Here is a 20,836-nt window from a genome sequence, read left to right on the forward strand (position 1 = left end):
CCTACACTGGTGCTATCTGGTGGGTTTTGTGTTCTCTGTGGCAAATCTCACTGATTACTATCAGTCTGAGGAATGAAAGCATTCTGCAGATGGATGATCACAGTCATTTTGTGCAACAGTGCTTTTATAAGTAGCTTCTATTGAGCTTCATCAGTGTGAGTTAGTCATATCAAGTGATATCTGACACATTTACAGTCTTTCTAGAATCAAATAGTAACAAAAAGAAGTATAGTAACAAAAATACTTTTGTACTAAAAACACTGTAATGTGAAACATAGCAGATGAAGATTTGACTCATTTGGACGCTGAAGCTTCATATTAGCTCCACATCTACTTTTAAACACAGGAGGAGGACTGTGGATTTAGTCCTCCATCACTTCCATTGTAAGAGCATTATGAAGGGATCTTCTAATGGTCAGAATGAACAGGAGGAATCATTACAGCAAGAAACAGCTTTAATGTTCATGTTGGGTTACTGACTGTTGTTTTAAATGGGGATTAGGGGTGCTAGATGTCCTCCTCACTGGTCCTTTAAACATATTCACATGTAGCTCCAGTTGTACTTCCTGGACTTTAAACAACACAACCCCATCATCCTTGCATTACTGATGCAGTCTGACGCAGGACTCATTTTTAGAAGGTTGTGTTCCTATAGCCACCATTCTGTTTTCTATCTGTTTCCAGGTCTATTTGTTTCTCTCTGAGGCTAACAAATAAAAACTCCTTTTTCTTTTCATTTTTTCTTTTCTATTTTTTTCTTAATGCACAAAACAAACAACTTCAACAGGCACATTTTCTGAGCAGCACTTTATCCAGTTTAAATGACAAATATCGTATATCATAAGAGCAGTAATGAAGTAGATGGGTGAGTGGACTGTGCAGAGTGATAATCCTTTCTTGTTGCATCACATCAGTTTCTCTTATCAGAATGTCTTTCTGTCTTCAACTAGTTATTTTAACTTTGGTTACAAATGGATCTAATTAAATTAGATAAGGAATGCTGATACTGACTTTTGACAAAATAAAACACATTGTATTAAAAAAGCCTCTTTGATTTTATCTTGTTCAGTCTTAAATCACACTCTGTCTCCCTTTGAAAGCTTTACTGGAACCCTGATACTTTGCTTGGAGATGTATTAAAAAGAAGTCATCATTTATGCATAATCGACATGATTCATTCAATAACTGATGAAACTATATCATCTAGTATCACAGACCTTTTATACCTCTGTGAGTTTTTACTATTATCTCTTAACCTTGATCATTCAGAAACACCAGGAAACGTGGATGTATTTAAGCATTAAATCATGTATGGCTAAATTAGTCAAAGTGTATTCCTGACATAGTGAGTGAAGAAAGTCATTTCATTAATGTGTTTCTTGTATTTAACTATTAAAATATGATTGTCTATTAGGTCAATAGATCAAAAGTTCAACAATCAGCTGATTTTTAAATACCACTGTATAGTTGGCAAGCATTCATTAACTCTTAATATAACAAATATCAGTAGATTAGTACACAGCTGTCACAGTTATACCATTCTTCACATATTTACACTGTGTGGGTTTCATATGGTCATTATCATTATGTAGGTTACATTATGATTAGAAATTTCATTGACATGAAATGAAGATTAGCAGGATGACATGATGTCCATGCCTTCCAGGAATGTGAATTACACTTTATGGTCTCCATCTGGTAAAGAGGCCCAAAAGAGGAGAGTTTTCTGTTCTGATCCTTTCTCCTGGTTCAAATGACCCCAAAGCACTTATGCTTTTAGTTCAGGTCAGTTATAAGTCAGTCCTGCTGACAGACAGTTGGCACAGTGGTCAGTTTTGGGTCCAGGAGCGAGGCACTCTCTTCATGTTCAGCAACAATGAACACAGTAGCTGTGAGTGATGTGCCAACGCTTTGAGTCCATCCTGCAGGTCCTGTGTGCTGGCACTCTTTCAGCCCCCAGGGTTTAGAGCTTAGCCCAGCATATTTCTGCTTTTCCAAACTGGTGTTGTAATGTAACAGAGTGGAACATAACGTTGTTTTGTCTCAGATCTCTCCACAGCCTAACTGTACTTCCTGCCTAATTGCATGATTGCATTATCCAAAATCAAGACAAATGTCCAAAGTATCATTCCAAAAAGTCAACTCACCATGAATCACACACTGCAGGTCAACCCATCCGCTTTAACTGAAGACTTTGAAATTGGTTCTCCTCCAGCCCAGACCCAGCAGTCAGGCCACAGCCAAGCCTCCCTGTGGAGCCTTAGCACTCAGCAGTGTACAGACCGGCCTGGTGGGCTCCTCCACTCAACATCCCCTAACCAGAATCTCTGACTCACACACTCCAAACCTTTTCCAGCAGTTCCTCACTCTAAACAAACTTCCTAGTAAACAAACCATCATGTTTGCATCATCTCTCATTCACCTCAACAACCTTTCCTTATCTGATCATTTAAAGTCATTACTGCCAGCAGGATACTCAGCTCTAATTATTACAACCTCCACTTACTTCTGCTTTGTGCGCGTAGCACCAAGTTGCATTTCCTTCTTTTTATTTTAGAGAAGAAAAGTCAGCTATTCTCACCGCTTTCCTGCTGTTTCAAATATAGACATCGGATTACCAATTACCCCATTCTCAGTAACATCACTTAAGTAATGCCTGCTGTTATGTGCACAGGGTTAACAGTTATTAACATCTCTTTAGTGAATCTATAGTTAGTGGCACTGGGCTGTGTTATGGAGAATGTGTCTGTTAGTGGTTAACTCATCAGTGGAGAAGGTGTGCAGGACTCCAGGATGTCTGTCCTCAGTGGACAGTCTTTAACCCTTCACAGATAGTACCACCAATACTCTATGCTAATTAATGGTCATACTCAATGCATCTACAGTAACAGAATTTGCTTATTGGTTCATTATTCTACAAACTAAGAAACACAGCTACCCTCTGTGGAGAGTCAGACAGTCATATCTTCTGACCATAGCTGCCACAGCAGTGCTGCATCACCATTATCAAAGAGACTCCTGTATTTCCCAAAAACACCACAGACAGTGCCCTTCACCGTCTGAAGGGGAGAAACAGTATGTATCTGTGCTAAGATGACAGTACTGCTTTTACTGTGATCTCTAGGCCCATGCTTCACCCTAAATATGGAAAATTCCCTAATGGGTTGCCAATTACTAACTAATGCAAGTAATCTAACATCACTTCAGCAATGCGTCCCATCACTTACACAAGGCTGCACATAACTAATTAAACTATCATGCCACTTTAGTAACATTATCTACTGAAGTTACTAATACAACTAATATAATGTCACTTTAGTAACATTGTCTACTGAAGTTACTAATACAACTAATATAATGTCACTTTAGTAACATTATCTACTAAAGTTACTAATACGACTAATATAATGTCACTTTAGTGATATAGATACTGACACCAGCTAGCCAAATGCTAAGAGAGCTAATCTGAAGTCACTACAGAATCATCCACCACTTCACCCACCAGGCGGCCAAATACTAACAAAACTAATCAACATTATTACAGTATGACCTGCTGTTATAAGCACTGGGTTACAAGCTACTAATAAAACTGATTCAGTAACATCTGCTGTTGTGTGCACTGGACTGTAAATTGGTAATCTAACAAATAATCTAACCTCACTTCAGTATCATCTGCTGTTACAAGCACCAGATGAAGAGTTTAGTAACTTCACATTGTTTCTATCATTCTGCAACAAATTACCAGTTGCCATTCTAACCTCAGTGCTGTACTTCAAATGGAGCCCTGGAACACAACACCAGCACCAGCAGCCTACATCGACACCAGGATGTCAGCATTCCCTGCCATTCAGCTCCAGTTATCACAGCCAGCCTTAGCAGGGGAACCTAACAGGGCCAGTGGCCCCTGCTGCCTACATCCAGCAGTCACATACCCCTTTTCCACCGAGCTGGAGCTGGTTCGGAGCCAGAGCAAGCACCAACTCTTTGCTGGTCTAAAGCAAGAACCGATTACGTCAGCGGACTGGGGGCGGGGCTAACGTTTATTAGCCGGCTAGCGGGGCTAATGTTTATGAGCCACCTAGTGGGGCTAACATTTATTAGCAGACTTCAAAGGCGCTGGCTATGTTATACAGTGACGTAATCACATGGATCCTTGTCAGTGGAAAAGCAACAGGTTTGTAAGAGGTGCTCGGGTTAGCACCAACTGAGCACTGGCTCTAGCACTAAGGGAAATAGTAGCTTGCTGTAGCAGGATCCCCTATTACCCCTTTTCCACTGAGCTGGAGCCAGTGCTGGTTGCTTTTCCACTGGCAAGGAGCCACGCGATTACATCCATCCATCCATCTTCTTGCCGCTTATCCGGGGTCGGGTCGCGGGGGCAGCAGCCTAAGCAGGGAAGCCCAGACTTCCCTCTCCCCAGCTCTTCCAGGGGGACCCCGAGGCGTTCCCAGGCCAGCCGAGAGACATAGTCTTTCCAGCGTGTCCTGGGTCTTCCCCGGGGTCTCCTACCGGTGGGACGTGCCCTGAACACCTCATCAGGGAGGCGTCCGGGAGGCATCCTGATTAGATGCCCGAACCACCTCATCTGGCTCCTCTCGACGTGGAGGAGCAGCGGGTCTACTCCGAGCTCCCTCCGGATAACTGAGCTTCTCACCCTATCTCTAAGGGAGAGCCCAGCCACCCTACGGAGGAAGCTCATTTCGGCCGCTTGTACCCGCGATCATAGGTGAGGGTAGGAACGAAGATCGACTGGTAAATCGAGAGCTTTGCCTTTCGGCTCAGCTCTCTCTTCACCACAACGGATCTGTGCAGAGTCCGCATTACTGCAGACGCCGCACCGATCCGTCTGTCGATCTCCCGTTCCATCCTTCCCTCACTCGTGAACAAGACCCCGAGGTACTTGAACTCCTCCACTTGAGGCAGAATCTCATCCCCGACCCGAAGAGTGCACTCCACCCTTTTCCGGTTGAGGACCATGGCCTCGGATTTGGAGGTGCTGATTCTCATCCCGGCCGCTTCACACTGGGCTGCGAACCAATCCAGTGAGAGTTGGAGGTCACGGTCTGATGAAGCCAACAGGACCACATCATCTGCAAAAAGCAGTGACCCAATCCTGAGGTCACCAAACCGGACCCCCTCTACACCCTGGCTGTGCCTAGAAATCCTGTCCATAAAAATTATGAACAGGATCGGTGACAAAGGGCAGCCCTGGCGGAGTCCAACCCTCACTGGAAACAAGTCCGACTTATTGCCGGAAATGCGGACCAAGCTCTGACACCGGTCATACAGGGAACAGACGGCCCTTATCAGGGAGTCCGATACCCCATACTCCCGGAGAACCCCCCACAGGATCCCCCGAGGGACACGGTCGAATGCCTTCTCCAAGTCCACAAAACACATGTGGACTGGTTGGGCAAACTCCCATGCACCCTCAAAGATCCTGCAGAGGGTGTAGAGCTGGTCCACTGTTCCACGGCCCGGACGAAAACCACACTGCTCCTCTTGAATCCGAGATTCGACTATCCGACGGACCCTCCTCTCCAGCACCAATAGACCTTACCAGGGAGGCTGAGGAGTGTGATTCCCCTGTAATTGGAACACATCCTCCGGTCCCCCTTCTTAAAAAGAGGGACCACCACCCCAGTCTGCCAATCCAGAGGCACTGCCCCCGATGTCCACGTGATGCTGCAGAGTCGTGTCAACCATGACAGCCCCACAGCATCCAGGGCCTTGAGGAACTCGGGGCGGATCTCATCCACCCCCGGGGCCCTGCCACCGAGGAGCTTTTTAACCACCTCGGTGACCTCCACCCCAGAGATAGGAGAGCCCACACCCAAGCCCCTAGGCCCTGCTTCCTTACCAGAAGGCGTGTTGGTGGGATTGAGGAGGTCTTCGAAGTATTCCTTCCACCGATCCACAACGAAGCTCTCCCGGAGGTGTGAGTTGAACTCACAGGAGACTCTGCCAGACGTTCCCAGCAGACCCTCACAATGCGTTTGGGCCTGCCAGGTCTGCCCGGCATCCTCCCCCACCATCGGAGCCAACTCACCACCAGGTGGTGATCAGTTGACAGCTCCGCCCCTCTCTTCACCCGAGTGTCCAAGACATGCGGCCGCAAGTCCGACAACACGACTACAAAGTCAATCATCGAACTGCGGCCTAGGGTGTCCTGATGCCAAGTGCACATATGGACACCCTTATGCTTGAACATGGTGTTCGTTATGGACAATCCGTAACGAGCACAGAAGTCCAATAACAGAACACCGCTCGGGTTCAGATCGGGGGGGCCGTTCCTCCCAATCACACCCTTCCAGGTCTCACTGTCGCTACCAACATGGGCGTTGAAGTCCCCCAGCAGAACGAGGGAATCCCCAGGGGGAGTGTTTTCCAGCACCCCCTCCAAGGAGTCCAAAAAGGCTGGATACTCTGAGCTGCTGTTCGGACCATAGGCACAGTCAGGATCCGTCCCCCCACCCGAAGGCGGAGGGAGGCCACCCTCTCGTCTACCGGGGTAAACTCCAACATACAGGCACCAAGCCGGGGGGCAATAAGTATTGCCACCCCTGCCCGGCGCCTGACACCAGTGGCAACTCCAGAGTGGACGAGAGTCCAACCCCTCTCGAGGAGACTGGTTCCAGAGCCCTTGCTGTGCGTCGAGGTGAGGCCGACTATATCTAGCCGGAACTTCTCAACCTCACGCACCAGCTCAGGCTCCTTCCCCACCAGAGAGGTGACGTTCCACGTCCCTAGAGCTAGCTTCTGCAGCCGAGGATCGGACCGCCAAGGTCCCCGCCTTCGGCCGCTGCCCAGCTCGCACTGCACCCGACCCCTTTGGCCCCTCTCACTGGTGGTGGGTCTGTGGGAGCGGGGTCCCATGTCCCTTCTTCGGGCTATGCCCGGCCGGGCCCCATGGGGGAAGGCCCGGCCACCAAGCGCTCACCTCCGAGCCCCACCCCCAGGCCTGGCTCCAGGGGGGGGGGCCCCGGTGACCCGCGTCCGGGCAAGGGACACGAAAATCCAATTATCTTGCTCGTCATCGGGGTTTTCTGAGCTACCTTTTGTCTGGCCCCTCCCCCCGGACCTGTTTGCCATGGGAGACCCTACCAGGGGCATAAAGCCCCCGACAACTGAGCTCCTAGGGTCATTGGGACACGCAAACACCTCCACCACGGTAAGGTAGTAGCTCAGGGAGGGGCCACCACGCGATTACGTCACTGTATAACATAGCCAGCGCCTTTGAGGCACTTCCATGATTCACCAATGAGAGGCAGCAACATGGCACAAGGCATCCAGCCTGCCGGAAACAAAGAAGAAGAAGAAGAAGACGGCGACAGCTCTGGCAAAAAAATTATAAAAATAGTACTTTTCATCAACAAATCTTTAACCCTCTGTAAATGCCACGCTAGTCAGCTAATGATCGTTAACCCCGCTAGTCTGCTAATAAACGTTAGCCCCATTAGCCAGCTAATAATCGTTAACCCCGCTAGCCGGCTAATAAATGTTAGCTCCGCTAGCCAGCTAATAAACGTTAGCCCCGCCCCCAGTCCGCTGACGTAATCGGTTCTTGCTTTAGACCAGCAAAGAGTTGGTGCTTGCTCTGGCTCCTGTTCTGAGGCTCGGGGCTGGAGCTTTGGCGGTGGAAAAGCAAAGAACCGGTGCTTAGTCAGATTCTGGATCCGAACCAGCACCAGCTCGGTGGAAAAGGGATATATCTCCCACCTTCACCAGTCCCTGCAGCTCATCTCACTAAGGGTGGATGGCCCCAAGATACCTACTTCCAGCAACCTCAACAGATAGCCAACAAATCATATACCATGCACGTTTATCTTAGTAATATCTGCTTCTTCTATAAACTCCTAAACCAGCAGCTGGACCTCGTCTCCATCCACTCCCAGTTTATTTCACTGCTCAGAGGACTTCTATGCCAAGAGACAGATAAAAATCAACACTGCTTTCCTCTTAATTCTGACTTGCTGTCAGGCTGCATCCACACCATCTGCTCCAGATATAACATTCCTCACGCTGCTTGAAATTAAAGACTTTCACACATTCACACTTTCTCATATTGTCCCAATTCACCACCTAAACTCTTTACTCTAACCCAAGCTGCCATGCCTGCTTTTCCAACTTATCTTTTTCTCAGATGATACTGTCTCTCTTTTTCTTCACCCAGCAGATTGCCAAGTTCTGTTTGAGGTTTCTTCCTGGAGTTTTTCCAAGTGCCAAGTGCTACACATGATATGCAATAACATGATATATATATATATATATATATATATATATATATATATAAGCTGATGTTCTCTAGCGTTACATAGTGGACAGAGGATGTGATATTTATTCCTACAATGTCCAATATTCCTGAAAATGTATATCCATGTCAGTTGCCATGGGGAACAGGAAGTGACCTATGTCATCTCCAGCACCATGTACTGCACACAGGAAATAATATTTTACCCATTCACAGTGTCCTATAACGCCAATAGTGATACCATGACTGCTGCTCCCTCTGATGTGTGTGAGGTATGATTTTTAACCAGAAAATGTATCCTACTGTTCTCTTCACCTGAGTCAAATAAACAGATATTTAGGCCCAGCTGTTGTACCTGTTGGAAACTTTCTCTCAGGTGACTCTGGTCCTCAGGATGGCAAAACTCCAGAATATCTTTCCCCAGCAGGTCCTAGAGGAGAGGATAACAGTCACTTACAAGCTGTACAGTGAGAGCGAGAACACAATAAATAATCTGGTAGTCAATTACAGGTAAGATAAGAGAAGGCTGGTACATTTACACTAAACACAACATGACTTCTGAATCAAGCATACAACTGAAGCTACGGTTCATGTTGGTAACAGATGATGATGCTCTGTTGCCATGACATTAGATCTGAATGTAATTTTGCATTAAATTAACAGAGTTCCAAGTCAGTACTTTCATAATTTCCTCTGATTTCAAAATAAATGGAATCATTCATCAATACTTGCAATAAAGGTTATACTCAAACCTTTTCCTTAAAGACAGATAATCGAAGATGTTATAATTTCAGGTGATTATAAATGATTATTTCTAAATGACATGTCAAATAGAGAGCAACTGAAATCACATATATCTTCCAAACAGTATGTGATATTAATTATAATGTAATACTATAGAACCATTTGAGTCAGTCATTTCTTGTTGAGTAATGGCAAAAACAGTAAACAAAGGCAGATACTGACTGGCCACAAGAATGTGCCTAACATACCAATCCAGTCAGCAAATGTTTTTCATCCTGGCCTGCTTATTTCATCTGTCAACACAGTGTATAACTGACTGCACAGTACTCTAAGTCATGGTGGGACTGGATTATTTCAACAGAGTATTTTACAGAGTTTTACTAGTATAGACAGTCCACTATTTTAAGGTCATGGTAAAGCTCTTGAAGTGTTATGACAAAGACAGAATTATTATTATTATTATTATAAGTATAATGTATCAACATAAAGACCAAACATAATGGAAGAAAAAATAAAGGTTGGGTGAATAACACTGCAGACGGATGTAGTTACTAATTCCATCAGTATAGTAAGAGTCATGTACCACTGTAACCACTCTGCACTCTTACCTTCTCTTTTTAAACACTAAGAAGTGTGTGTTAACAGCATGATGCACATACACGTTCCCTTACTTATAACACACTAACAACACCAGTGCAGTAGTGAGTAAACATCTGTCAGAAAATAACAGAAATGAAAATAACATCCTGGTCTTCTGTCCCAGGCTCAATATCCTCAGTCTTTTATAATTATCCAACTAGAAGGCCGTAGATATGATTATTATAATGATTATAATCAAGAAACCAAACCTTTCCTTCCTCTTCTTAGACACCATTCAACCTTTGTTGGCTTCTGGTTCAATTTTGCTTCACATATTTAATTACTACAATTATCATTATTATTATTATTATTATTATTTATCATATTTTTCAGTTCCTGAAATGTCACACACAACACAAATGAATTTCTACTCCTCCAAATTTTGGGCAATTGGCATCAAATTTGGTACACAGCATGTCTGACCTAAACCTGTGTCTGTAAGTTTAGTTTCACATAAATACTCAAACATCTACATTTTTTAAGCTATTGTAACCAAACTAAGCCCACAAATTAAGATCCGTCTGCTTTGGTATCTTGATTTAAGTTGTCCTGTTTTTATCAACATTTGAAACACATTTCTCTAAAATATTTGATGATACAGCTGAAACCAGACAATGATGTGTGATTTTTTTTCAGAATTGTCCAACATTTTGACCGTTTTTTAATTAAAACAGACAAACATAGTCCCGTTTGGCATGTGTGATGTCATTGCCTGTAGTTGTGAGAAACGCTGTAGGAAGATTTCCCCTGTGGTGCAGTCAGGAAGTCACTTTCTCCAGGGATACAAAGGTCTACAACATGAATCCCCAAGTGGACAATACAAACATGCTGACCCTGTGGCATTTTATGCATGTGGCATGTTTTCACATTCTTCTGCAGGTCATATTAAGTTGAAGCTTGGAGCCTGTTCATAACAGCTTGCAGCTATTTTAACAATTTAGGTTTATATCAAACATCAACAGATCATTTTTCCTAATACATAAGGAGCCATTCATGTTGAGTGTCATAAATATATTATGTAACCAGTTTAACAAATAATAAAAAATAAGTAAATCATACAAAATATAGATTTCAACTCTCAAGTCCTAATTTCTCATTTAATCTTTCTAACCAGTCGCTGTCAACGAGTCAAAGAAAGATCATCTCACATTTATATCTGACATTCAGTTTCCATCCCATAATCACCACTGCTGCCAAAAATCTGTTCAGTAAGTGTTGTGTCTCAGTGACGGTAGAAATATTTGGAATTAATTAATGAATAAAAACTGTATTTGTGTTCGAAGAGAATTATTATGAATTATGAATGACAGTACAAAGTCTCTATAATCCTGTTTATTAACCTGAGGCTGATAACCAATGACGTTGATGCAACGCGGGTCGACAAAAGTGATGACACCGTCAGAGTTGTGACGTGACAGGAACTCTGTGGGCACCGACAGGCCGTTCATATCCATGGAGACTGGAGAGCTGGTCACCTGAGTGGAGGGTGGGGGGGGGGGGGACACAAGCACATCAATTAAAGTTTTAAAGGAATGGAGAGTTGGAGCATAAATATAGCAACATCTGTTTTTCACACAAAAAGGTAGAGGAGACTCTATAAACCATTGGCATCAGACAACAGGATGGAATGATACCCTTGATTTGGGCAAAGTACCAGCTGCAAGTTGTAAAAGAGTTTAAGTGCAGACAATGAGATTAGGAACAGAACATTGTGGAAAACACAAGCATCCATACTTATGTTTTGCTGCTGTGGCTCATTTCATCTAGTGTTTAATCATAGTATAGTATACAGGAGGGAAACGATATATCAACAAATACAAAAATCTGTTGATTCAGTAAATAAATGAATATATAACTGCATGCAACAGTGGAAATTTCCATGGTTAACACATTAAAACATCCATAGAAAAACCTCAAAGTACTCCTGCAGCAAATCTACTTTTTTCAGATCTGTAACCAGCAGCATGTGATGGAAGCACAAATACGACATAACCAAGAACAAAACAACCCTAGAAAACATAAGTATGGTTTGCCTCCAGGTTCAACAAAGTTTTTGGGTGGTTAGCAGCCTGCTTTTCATCTGCAATGTTCTATAAAAAAACACATTCTTCCAGCACAACTCTCCATGTGTGAGTTAGTGTTAGTACATTGTGTTGTGTGTAACACATTTTGTACCATTCATCAACTAATATGTTGACCTTTCTTTGCTTTACCTTGAGGATGGCAACCCAATGTCTACCCTGGTTATACACACACACCCACACACACTAATAGATAGTGATAGATCATTGACTGTGCCTATAAACAAACCTGCAATCTTCCGATGGCCACTAGGCAGTATTTTGCAGTGGGAGTTACGTCTGTGTCTTCCTCTGGTATCGTCATACCTGAAGAAACAGAGAAAGAGGAGAGTGTGAAACAATGAGGCTGTTGAGTCTCGTCTAATAGACTTTTCTCATAAAGTGTAAACAATTATTTTTCCATTTGTTGCTTGAACTTTGCAGCAGTGAGAAATAATGTAGTGGCAGACACGGCCACTGCTCCTCTGCAATGATTTTACTAGTCATGTTTTCAACATTAAGCCTCCACAATACAAGATTGATTTCAGCCACAATACGAGACTCTACTGACATTTCATTCAAACTGTCTGTTCTCTGTGTAATATTAATAATTCAGTAGAAGAGAGGAGGGAAATATAACAGAATGACAAATCAGTTCCATTTTAACATTTTTCCCATAGTAGATATTCTACTGTTTGCATTGTTCTAAGTCAAATATAAAGTCCTGCTAATGGTGGTGTTGAACACTGTGATGGCTCACTTTGTCTTTTTCTAAAGCTACATGGTTGTATTGTGGCATTTTCACAACTGAAGCCGGGAAGTGTGATTAATTTAGAAAAACTTTTGAGAGCAAAAAAATGGATGTCAAACATAGTATTGTTAGAATCCAGGTATAAATGCTTTTTCTTCATGTCATTACTTGAAGAATGAGAGCATGCCTTCCTATAGTTCACTTTGTAACATTAAGAGTGTAGTTATATTGTTTACTTTAATGACTGGACTGAGAATATTTACCTGTAACTGTAATGTATCCAACATGTGAGAGATTTAAAGACTGTGTAAAGTGAATTCAGACATTTTCTTCTAAACACATTAAATAGGTCATAAATGTATTTCTAAAAAAGGTGTAAAAAGCATTTCAACCATTTAGATTTGAAGTGTGGAGCTAGGCTTCACAAACTGTGTTTCAAGATTTCTGTGTTCAGGATTTAGTGGGCCGGTCTGAAAATCACCATAAACCCACCCCTGCTGCTGTAGAGGTATAAATACATTCAGCACACACTACTACTACTACTAGTTAGCCAGTTAGCTGAGTTAGCCGCCAAGCTAGCAGCTGAGTTAGCAGCAGAAAGCTCTCAGACGTAGTGTCCATGTTTCGGGTAGAGGTGATGACTTTGATTGACAGGTGACACTTGGTTGGGGGCGGGGTTTCAGTGAACTCGGTGGACACTCTCACAGCATTTGGGAGCAGAGAAAAAGGCTGAGTTTTACACAATTTTGAAGCCTAATTTCATATATTTTAATCATTCAAATTTGGCAGGGTGGTTAACAACACACTTTTCTGTGGTATGTCAAACTCAGAACACATATTTATTCTTACTTTACACTGACTTTAAGCAATCATAATATGATGAATACTAGTTAAACTGCAGGTACTGGTAGTAATCCAAACACTTCCTGTAGCTGTTTTTACAGCTATTTGAAGCTTTCATTGTAAATGATCTCTACAGTTATAGTGACCAGCAGTCAGCAAGATTTAAATCACTAGAATACCAGAGAGGAAGAGGAGGAGAGGGTTATGGTAGGATTTAAAGTTTGTCTGGAGTCAGTGGGCCAAGCAGGAATATTCAACACATACTACTCTATCTATTCAAAGTGCAGCTAAATGGCATTTTTGCAACTTTGTAAACAGTCAGACTCTTGTGTGGACTGACAGACGATGATTAGCAACCAAAACCTGCTGTGGTAAAAGATCAGTGATGAGTTTAACTGAACCAACTCAAAGGCTCCAAAACAGCCTTATTTTTTTATGACTTGTTTTTGTCAGTTGCTGAAAATGATCATTGACATAAGCTGCTTAATTATGACGACAGGGCTGTATGATATGCTGATTCTTTTTAAAAATAACTTTGCTCCCCTTGATTGAATAATGAAGCTGCACTTGTTCCACTGGCTCTATTGCATCGACGTCTACAGCATTCTGTTATCCATCTGCAGTGTGTGAGCGTGTGTGTGTTCTGAGGACTGTTAGCCAGAAGCATTGTGTCCAGAACATTCCAAAGGAGTATTTTTAGTGCAAGGAAGTGAAGCATGTGTCAATGATTTCAACACACATATGGTATGTGAGTGTGTGTGTGTGTGTGTCAAGAAATATCCCAGCTTGACCTCAAAACCGTAAGAGCAGATTTAGTTGTGTGATACTTGATGTTCACTTCCATCACCAGAGTTCACCACATCAGCAATCTACACATGTGGTTTGAGACTAAAGGGAGCAGTGTGTGTGTGTGTGTGTGTGTGTGTGTGTGTGTGTGTGTGTGTGTGTGTGTGTGTGTGTGTGTGTTGAGGTTAGAGAGTGCATCTGAGGCCTTGTTTGTTCTCTACCTGATGTGTCCAGTATAACCTCATACTAGGGTTATACTGATAGATGATATGAAGCTGATATTTGCCTTATAGGTATGAGAAGTTACATATATCATCTAAAACCCTTTAAGACTAAAGAGAGGATAAAGAACAGATTGAACAAATGATGCATCAACTGCATAGAAATCACTGGTAGCATATTAATGAGATGAGATACCGACTTTCATCTTCATTGCTACTTTACTTATATATTTTCATTGTTTTCTTCATTTCTAATTGAAAATATTTTAGTATGTATAAATAACACTGTCTATATGTGTGGTGTGTAGGGGCTATGACTGAATATTACTCTGCAATCCTGCATTGTATGATAACAATTCAAATGAACCAAAACCATAGAAACACATACATATATATTTTCATTTAAAAAAAGACTCATATAGCTGGTTACTGCAGCTTTTGCAAACGTTACTCAAACAGAAGGAAAAAGTGTATTTGTTGAGGGAGAATTTCAGCAGCGTGAATTAATCTACATTTGGTGCTCTGGTGTGTGTGGAGGATTGAATGAATTATACTTTGATATTTTTTATTAAAGTTTAACAGTATCAGTATTGCTCCCCACTCTCTCACTCCACTCCAGTTTCACTCCATAGCAAATGTGGATAATGCTCCCTGGCAGTTCCATTTCACAACATGAAGTCATATTCAGTGGCAGCACAAATGCAACAAGCTCAAGATGTTTCAACTTAAGTAAAACATTGTACAGTTATGCTGAGCTGTGTGACTCCACTTCCTGGGACGGATGTAGAAAAGGAGAGAATCTGGAGTTGAGTAAGAGGAACACCCGGTGTTCCTGGGAAGTTCCTGGTAGAAGAGACACACTCCACACACAGGCTTGTTGTTAAAGCAAACATCCATACTGTCAGCTGGGACATTCATCAGCCAGAGGACTGACTGCAAAAACACTCCTGCAGTTAAATTCATACAAAGGCAAAGAGATGAAATGTTTGCTTTGCACTGTGTCAGAACACTGACACACAGGATGCAGCAGTGTCTTTAAAACACACTGCTGTCACACCCTGGATGTGAAACCACAACCATGCAGAGCTGTGCAGAACACACAGCTGCTCTAAGTTACACCAGGCCACAGCTACAGGTTAAGAGTTTAGTTAAGAAGGAGTAGATACCAGAGCATAGAGTTAAGGATATGTATGAGTGTGTGTGTGTGTGTGTGTGTGTGTGTGTTTACCTGCAGGGGGCCAGGCTTTGATGTAGCCAGTGCAGTGCACCACTGAGTACTGAGCCTCTCCTTCTTTAGACGGTCCAAGGCCATTCCTGTCCATCACACACACACACACACACACACACACACACACACACACACACACACACACACACACACACACACACACACACACACACACACACACACACACACACACAAATTAAATTTAAACATGTCAGGATCATTAAGAAAAGAAGGAATGCAGCAAAGGCAACTTTGAAACATCTGGAGAACAGAAAATTTGACATTACATGATGGTTTTAACAATGTATTTAATACAGTATGTGCATGATACCATATCTGTGAATGATGAATTGAAACAAGATTTTCATAAAACATGAAACATTTCATTTTAAATACAATATTTGTATACATTCTGGATATTCAGATTGTTATTGCTAGGCAGTTTTCTATATTGCATAGATTGATATTACATTGTTAAAGGATAGAAAAGAACAAAGACATGATAACAATTTGAACTTTTTACTTGGGTATTAAAAAAACCAGTTTGGCTTGTGAACAGAAGGAGAAGAAGAAGGATTGATGCAGCTTGGTCAGAAATAAAGATAGGAGTGATGGATCATGTTTGTGTACCTGTATCTCTTCCTCATGTTAGACAGACGGTTTAAAGAGATGTGATCCAGAGGAGCACTGCCACACCTGTACACACACACAACACAAGACCTGTTACACTGCAGCATACATACTGTACACCTGTATGACACAATCATTAGTATGGTGCTTATCAACACATGTCACATGAATAATTCACTATTTAATAAGGCTGATTATCACCAAAGTTTGTATTAGCCTCTTTTGGAAGATTGATGACATTTAATGGAATCAAATCAAATACATTACGTAAGGTAAATAAAATTTTACGTCATCATCTCAACCATGTTCATCTAAAACTAGTGTCTGATAGTCATGTTGTGATGGAGCTGTGCTGGCTTGGTATTTACAATCTCACTAGGAGTAAAAGTACATATCATACACACGTTCATATGGTGACTTATCCATTTGTGCTGCTTTCTCACCTACTAATCAATAAACATATATATACACATTTAACAGACAACTATTCTAATTCCATTTACAACACAAACATCCAGTCCACAAATTCAAATTCACCCCACAGACTGAAATACACACACTCTTTTTAGGAGTGCTAACAGAGAGTTTCTTTAAATGAAACTTTCTTCTCAAATTATTCTCTGTGGAAGACCAGTATGTATATATTACCTGCTAGTAAATTGTTCCTTGCTTTCTACATTACTTGTGCTGTACCAGATCCATGAACTTCAAAGTATATGACTTAAAGTACATGTTGGTGTCTTCACTACACCGTTTACTATCTTCATTCTTCATGGCTCTTTTTTTTTTTTTTTTTATAGTTGTGTAGTTATTGTTTGTAAGCTGCCTTTGTAGGTGTTACCTCATTCCTCCACACAGTAACTCAATAGATAAGACAATACAAATGAACAGTAGAGTGTGCAATGCTTTGTGTGTTTCCTAGTTTTTCCTGCTCCTTGCCAGCTTCACTCACAGATATCTTGTATGAGGTTTCCAACAAAATGTGTAGTCTAATATCACACTAGGAATGAGTTTTCATACACTCTTTCTATTAGCATAAGGACATAATCATTTGACAATATAACTTTGCACTGAAAAATCTGTGATGGGCATTTTCCTGAATCTTCTGGCATTTTATAGACTAAAGGATTAATCAATTATTTAAAGTAAGAATAAATATGTGTTCTGAGTTTGACATACCACAGAAAAGTGTGTTGTTAACCACCCCGCCAAATTTGAATGATTAAAAAAATCGCCAAATATATGAAATTAGGCTTCAAAGTTGTGTAAAACTCAGCCTCTTTCTCTGCTCCCAAACGTTGTGGGAGTGCCCACCGAGGCTGCTGAAAGCCCGCCCCCTACCAAGTGTCACCTGTCAACCAAAGTCACTACCTCTACCAGAAACATGGATTCTACGTCTGAGAGCTTTCTGCTGCTAACTCAGCTGCTAGCTCGGCGGCTAACTCACCTAACTGGCTAACTGTAGACTATAATAGTAGTAGTGTGTGCTGAATGTATTTATACCTGTATAGCAGCAGGGGCGGGTTTATGCTAATGCTAAAATCCTGAACACAGAAATCTTGAAACACAGTTTGTGAAGCGTAGCTCCACAATTCAAATCTAAAGGGTTGAAATGCTTTTTACACATTTTTTAGAAATACATTTATGACCTATTTAATGTGTTTAGAAGAAAATGTCTGAATTCACTTTACACGGTCTTTAAAAAAAAAAAGAATACATTTTCAGTGAAGTTTACTCTTGTTGCTTATTGATGTCACTTTAAAATAAAGTGAATTCCCAAACTGTAAAATATGTCTCCATTACATATCTTTGTCACAAGTGATTGATGGATCGTTCTAAAAAATGTGTAGTCATATTTTATAAGCATATATCAGCTGAGATGGGAATTTGTAAAACCAATAAATAAAAATGCCCATGAACGGTGAAATCTGCCCTTCCTGTTTCTAAACTACATTAGCACAGTGTGGCTGAATGAAGTCTGAGTCCAATATGTTGCAGACTCCAGTGTGAAGAGTAGAGACAGTTTCCTGGTGGCCAGCAGTATAGTCAGCAGGTGTTTTTCAGTAGAAAGAGTGTTCTTACATAAGCCTGTCTGGATCTCATAATGTCTTCCCTGAAATGCTGGCTTGCAGATCATGCTGTGCTCTTCTCAGCCGTGTTTATGTATGTGTCACAGAAGTGGTTATGTTTCACTCTTTGCTTGCAGTCTCTTTCAGTCCTGGCAGCATCTTGTTTGATTTATGCACAAACTGAAATAGCAACAGAACAGAAGAACATCCTGGTCCAACAAATTCCTAACAACATAACACACTGCGGCTCTCGTGCGACTTCTTTGAGGCAGATCCAGACAAAACAAGGCAACAGCAGCCCCTCATGGTTCTAAACTCTCTGACACTCACCAAACCACAGTCTTTCACAGAAAATTAGGGAAAGGTATGTTATTTTGTTCAGCTAAACAATCTCTTGCAGGCTGCTTTGGTGCAGTTTGTCAGTGAGTAATTAGAGCTGTGGGGCAAAGTGTGTGAATTATAATAGTCCTGACAAACACACTAATTCAGCTAAAAACAGGATTTCTTAAAGGTCAGAAGCTATGAAATGGAGTGATGTCCAACAGACAGCTATAATTATGAGAATATAGAAAGCAAGCCTGTCACCTCTAATTATCAAGTCTGAAAGTATCAATTATCTGAGCAACAACCTGTGGAGAGTAGAAATATTAATGCCATTACATGAGGGTGAAAAGGCACATGCTGTAGTTCATATGGTGTGAAATAGGTTATGGGTCCATGAACATCTCAATTTAAAAAGCAGGTATGAGTCATATATTGTACTAAGGCTGTGTGGTAATAAGGTACCTACTGTATGCAGAATGTCACAGCTGTCCACATTAAAGACTAGTGTTACAGAGCAATAGCACGAAATCAATTCCAGTATGTGTCATAGACAAAAGACTATCTGTTACTGATTGAACAATCAATACATATAATCATGATATAATGGACAGCAAAACTATGAATCTCAATCAGGCGGAGAGTTCTGGTCCTCTGAAATGAAGCCAACGCAGAAGTAACTTAGAACTGCATTCTATCAAAATGCCACCAGGAGGCGACCGTTTTGGTGTCAAAAGGACTTCCGTCTCTATACAAGTCAATGGAGAATTCACCAACTTCTCACTTGATTTCTAACCTCAGTAAACATTTTTAAAATGTGTTTATGGTCTCAATCGCTAGTTTAAAGCCTTCTTCAATGCAGTATGATGTTCATCTGTGAAATTTTGGCCTCCCTGATTTTATATTTGAGGATAAAGCAGGGTATGCATTAGGGCGTGGCTACGTCGTGATTGACAGGTTGATTGACCAACGTCCTGGGGATCCAGCCCTCGCAACCATAGTAGCCTCCCCGCTCCGCCCATGGCCCCGCCTCATGCCCATATAAGTAGAATCCATGTTTTTATTTTTCCCAGCATGCACCTGAAATTTTCAAGATGGCGCTGCCCAGAATCAAAACTTTTGGCTTACGAACAGCAGTCCACAGACCAATGGGTGACGTCACGGATGTTACGTCCATTTCTTTTATACAGTCTATGATCTACCAACTCATGCTGTGAAACCAAACCTTGTTCAAACTACAATTTCATTTCAAACTAGAAAGAGCATACAGCATTCAGGAGATATGACGGTTAATAGGCAGTATGGTGGTGTTTTACTAATGACCACAAAGTAGGGCTGTTGGCTCCACGATTCAGTGTGTTGTGTTGATTCTCATGGAGAACCTGTGTACTAAGTTTCATTTGATCAAAGACAACAGAAAAGCGTTCTACCTTTTGGTGGAATCTGTATGAAATGCTATACATCTGTGCAGTGTGACGTTATGTAGAACATGCCCAAATCTGGCTGCAGTCCAAATCAGTATTGAAGAGGCATAGTTCATCAGGCTATGCATTCAAAAGGTTGGTAACCAATTACAAACAAACAGTGATATTAAAAAACAAACATCTAAATATGATATATGATATATACCAGGTTTGGTGCTATTGATCTCATGTTTTATTATGTTACCATTTTTTATATTTGAATGGTTTCTGTTTCTACAGAAAGAAGTATATTAAAGATTTGAAGAACCAAAATATGACTGTGTCAGCATTTACACTATAGTTATAGTGTGGATCCCACAGATTCCAAATATGTCTGGTTCAAATTGAAGGAAATTTGTATGTAAAAGAAAAAATCATTCTTGACCGTAGCAACAGTTGTTGGCAAAACAATCTGTCAACAAGGAACATAAGAAGACAAATAGGTTCCTCAAAAGGTTCATGGTGAAGGGAAAGTCTCTGTAGTGGAAACACCCAATATGAATCAATTCCATGACAATGGAAGATCATGAGTATTTCATTCTGTTGTAACATTATACAGCTCAAATGAAAAACTGCAATAACATGATTTTGTCAGTCAGATTTATCTATTTATTTAAAGCTACTTCAGAGGAAACAGAACAGCATGGAGCTGCATGCTAAGGCCGTGGTCCATCCACTGTAGATATCTAAAGGACAGGAATGGTAACAAGTAAACACTGTTCAATTATAAACGGCCTCAAGCCAAATTAAAGTGTGTAAAAAAACAATTAATTAATTGATTAGAGGCAGGAGAGTCTATATAAACATAGATCAATTTAAACACTATATAT

The 20,836-nt window shown here is 41.5% G+C and overlaps 1 protein-coding gene across 2 annotated transcripts in view; it reads right to left on the bottom strand.

Annotated features, from left to right (window-relative positions):
• The window catches only part of arnt2 (aryl-hydrocarbon receptor nuclear translocator 2), a 79,879-nt gene that overhangs the window by 23,123 nt on the left and 35,920 nt on the right, over positions 1 to 20,836 (bottom strand). For both annotated transcript variants that reach the window (XM_053315656.1, XM_053315649.1), the window contains exons 7-11: positions 16,154 to 16,219; positions 15,524 to 15,609; positions 11,945 to 12,021; positions 10,975 to 11,109; positions 8,607 to 8,681 (exon numbers count right to left, since the gene is read on the bottom strand). In XM_053315656.1, the coding sequence (XP_053171631.1) occupies positions 8,607 to 8,681; positions 10,975 to 11,109; positions 11,945 to 12,021; positions 15,524 to 15,609; positions 16,154 to 16,219 (439 nt within the window). The remainder of the gene's footprint in view (positions 1 to 8,606; positions 8,682 to 10,974; positions 11,110 to 11,944; positions 12,022 to 15,523; positions 15,610 to 16,153; positions 16,220 to 20,836) is intronic.

Source organism: Scomber japonicus, chromosome 1, assembly GCF_027409825.1.
Source record: "Scomber japonicus isolate fScoJap1 chromosome 1, fScoJap1.pri, whole genome shotgun sequence".
Lineage (NCBI taxonomy): Eukaryota > Metazoa > Chordata > Actinopteri > Scombriformes > Scombridae > Scomber > Scomber japonicus.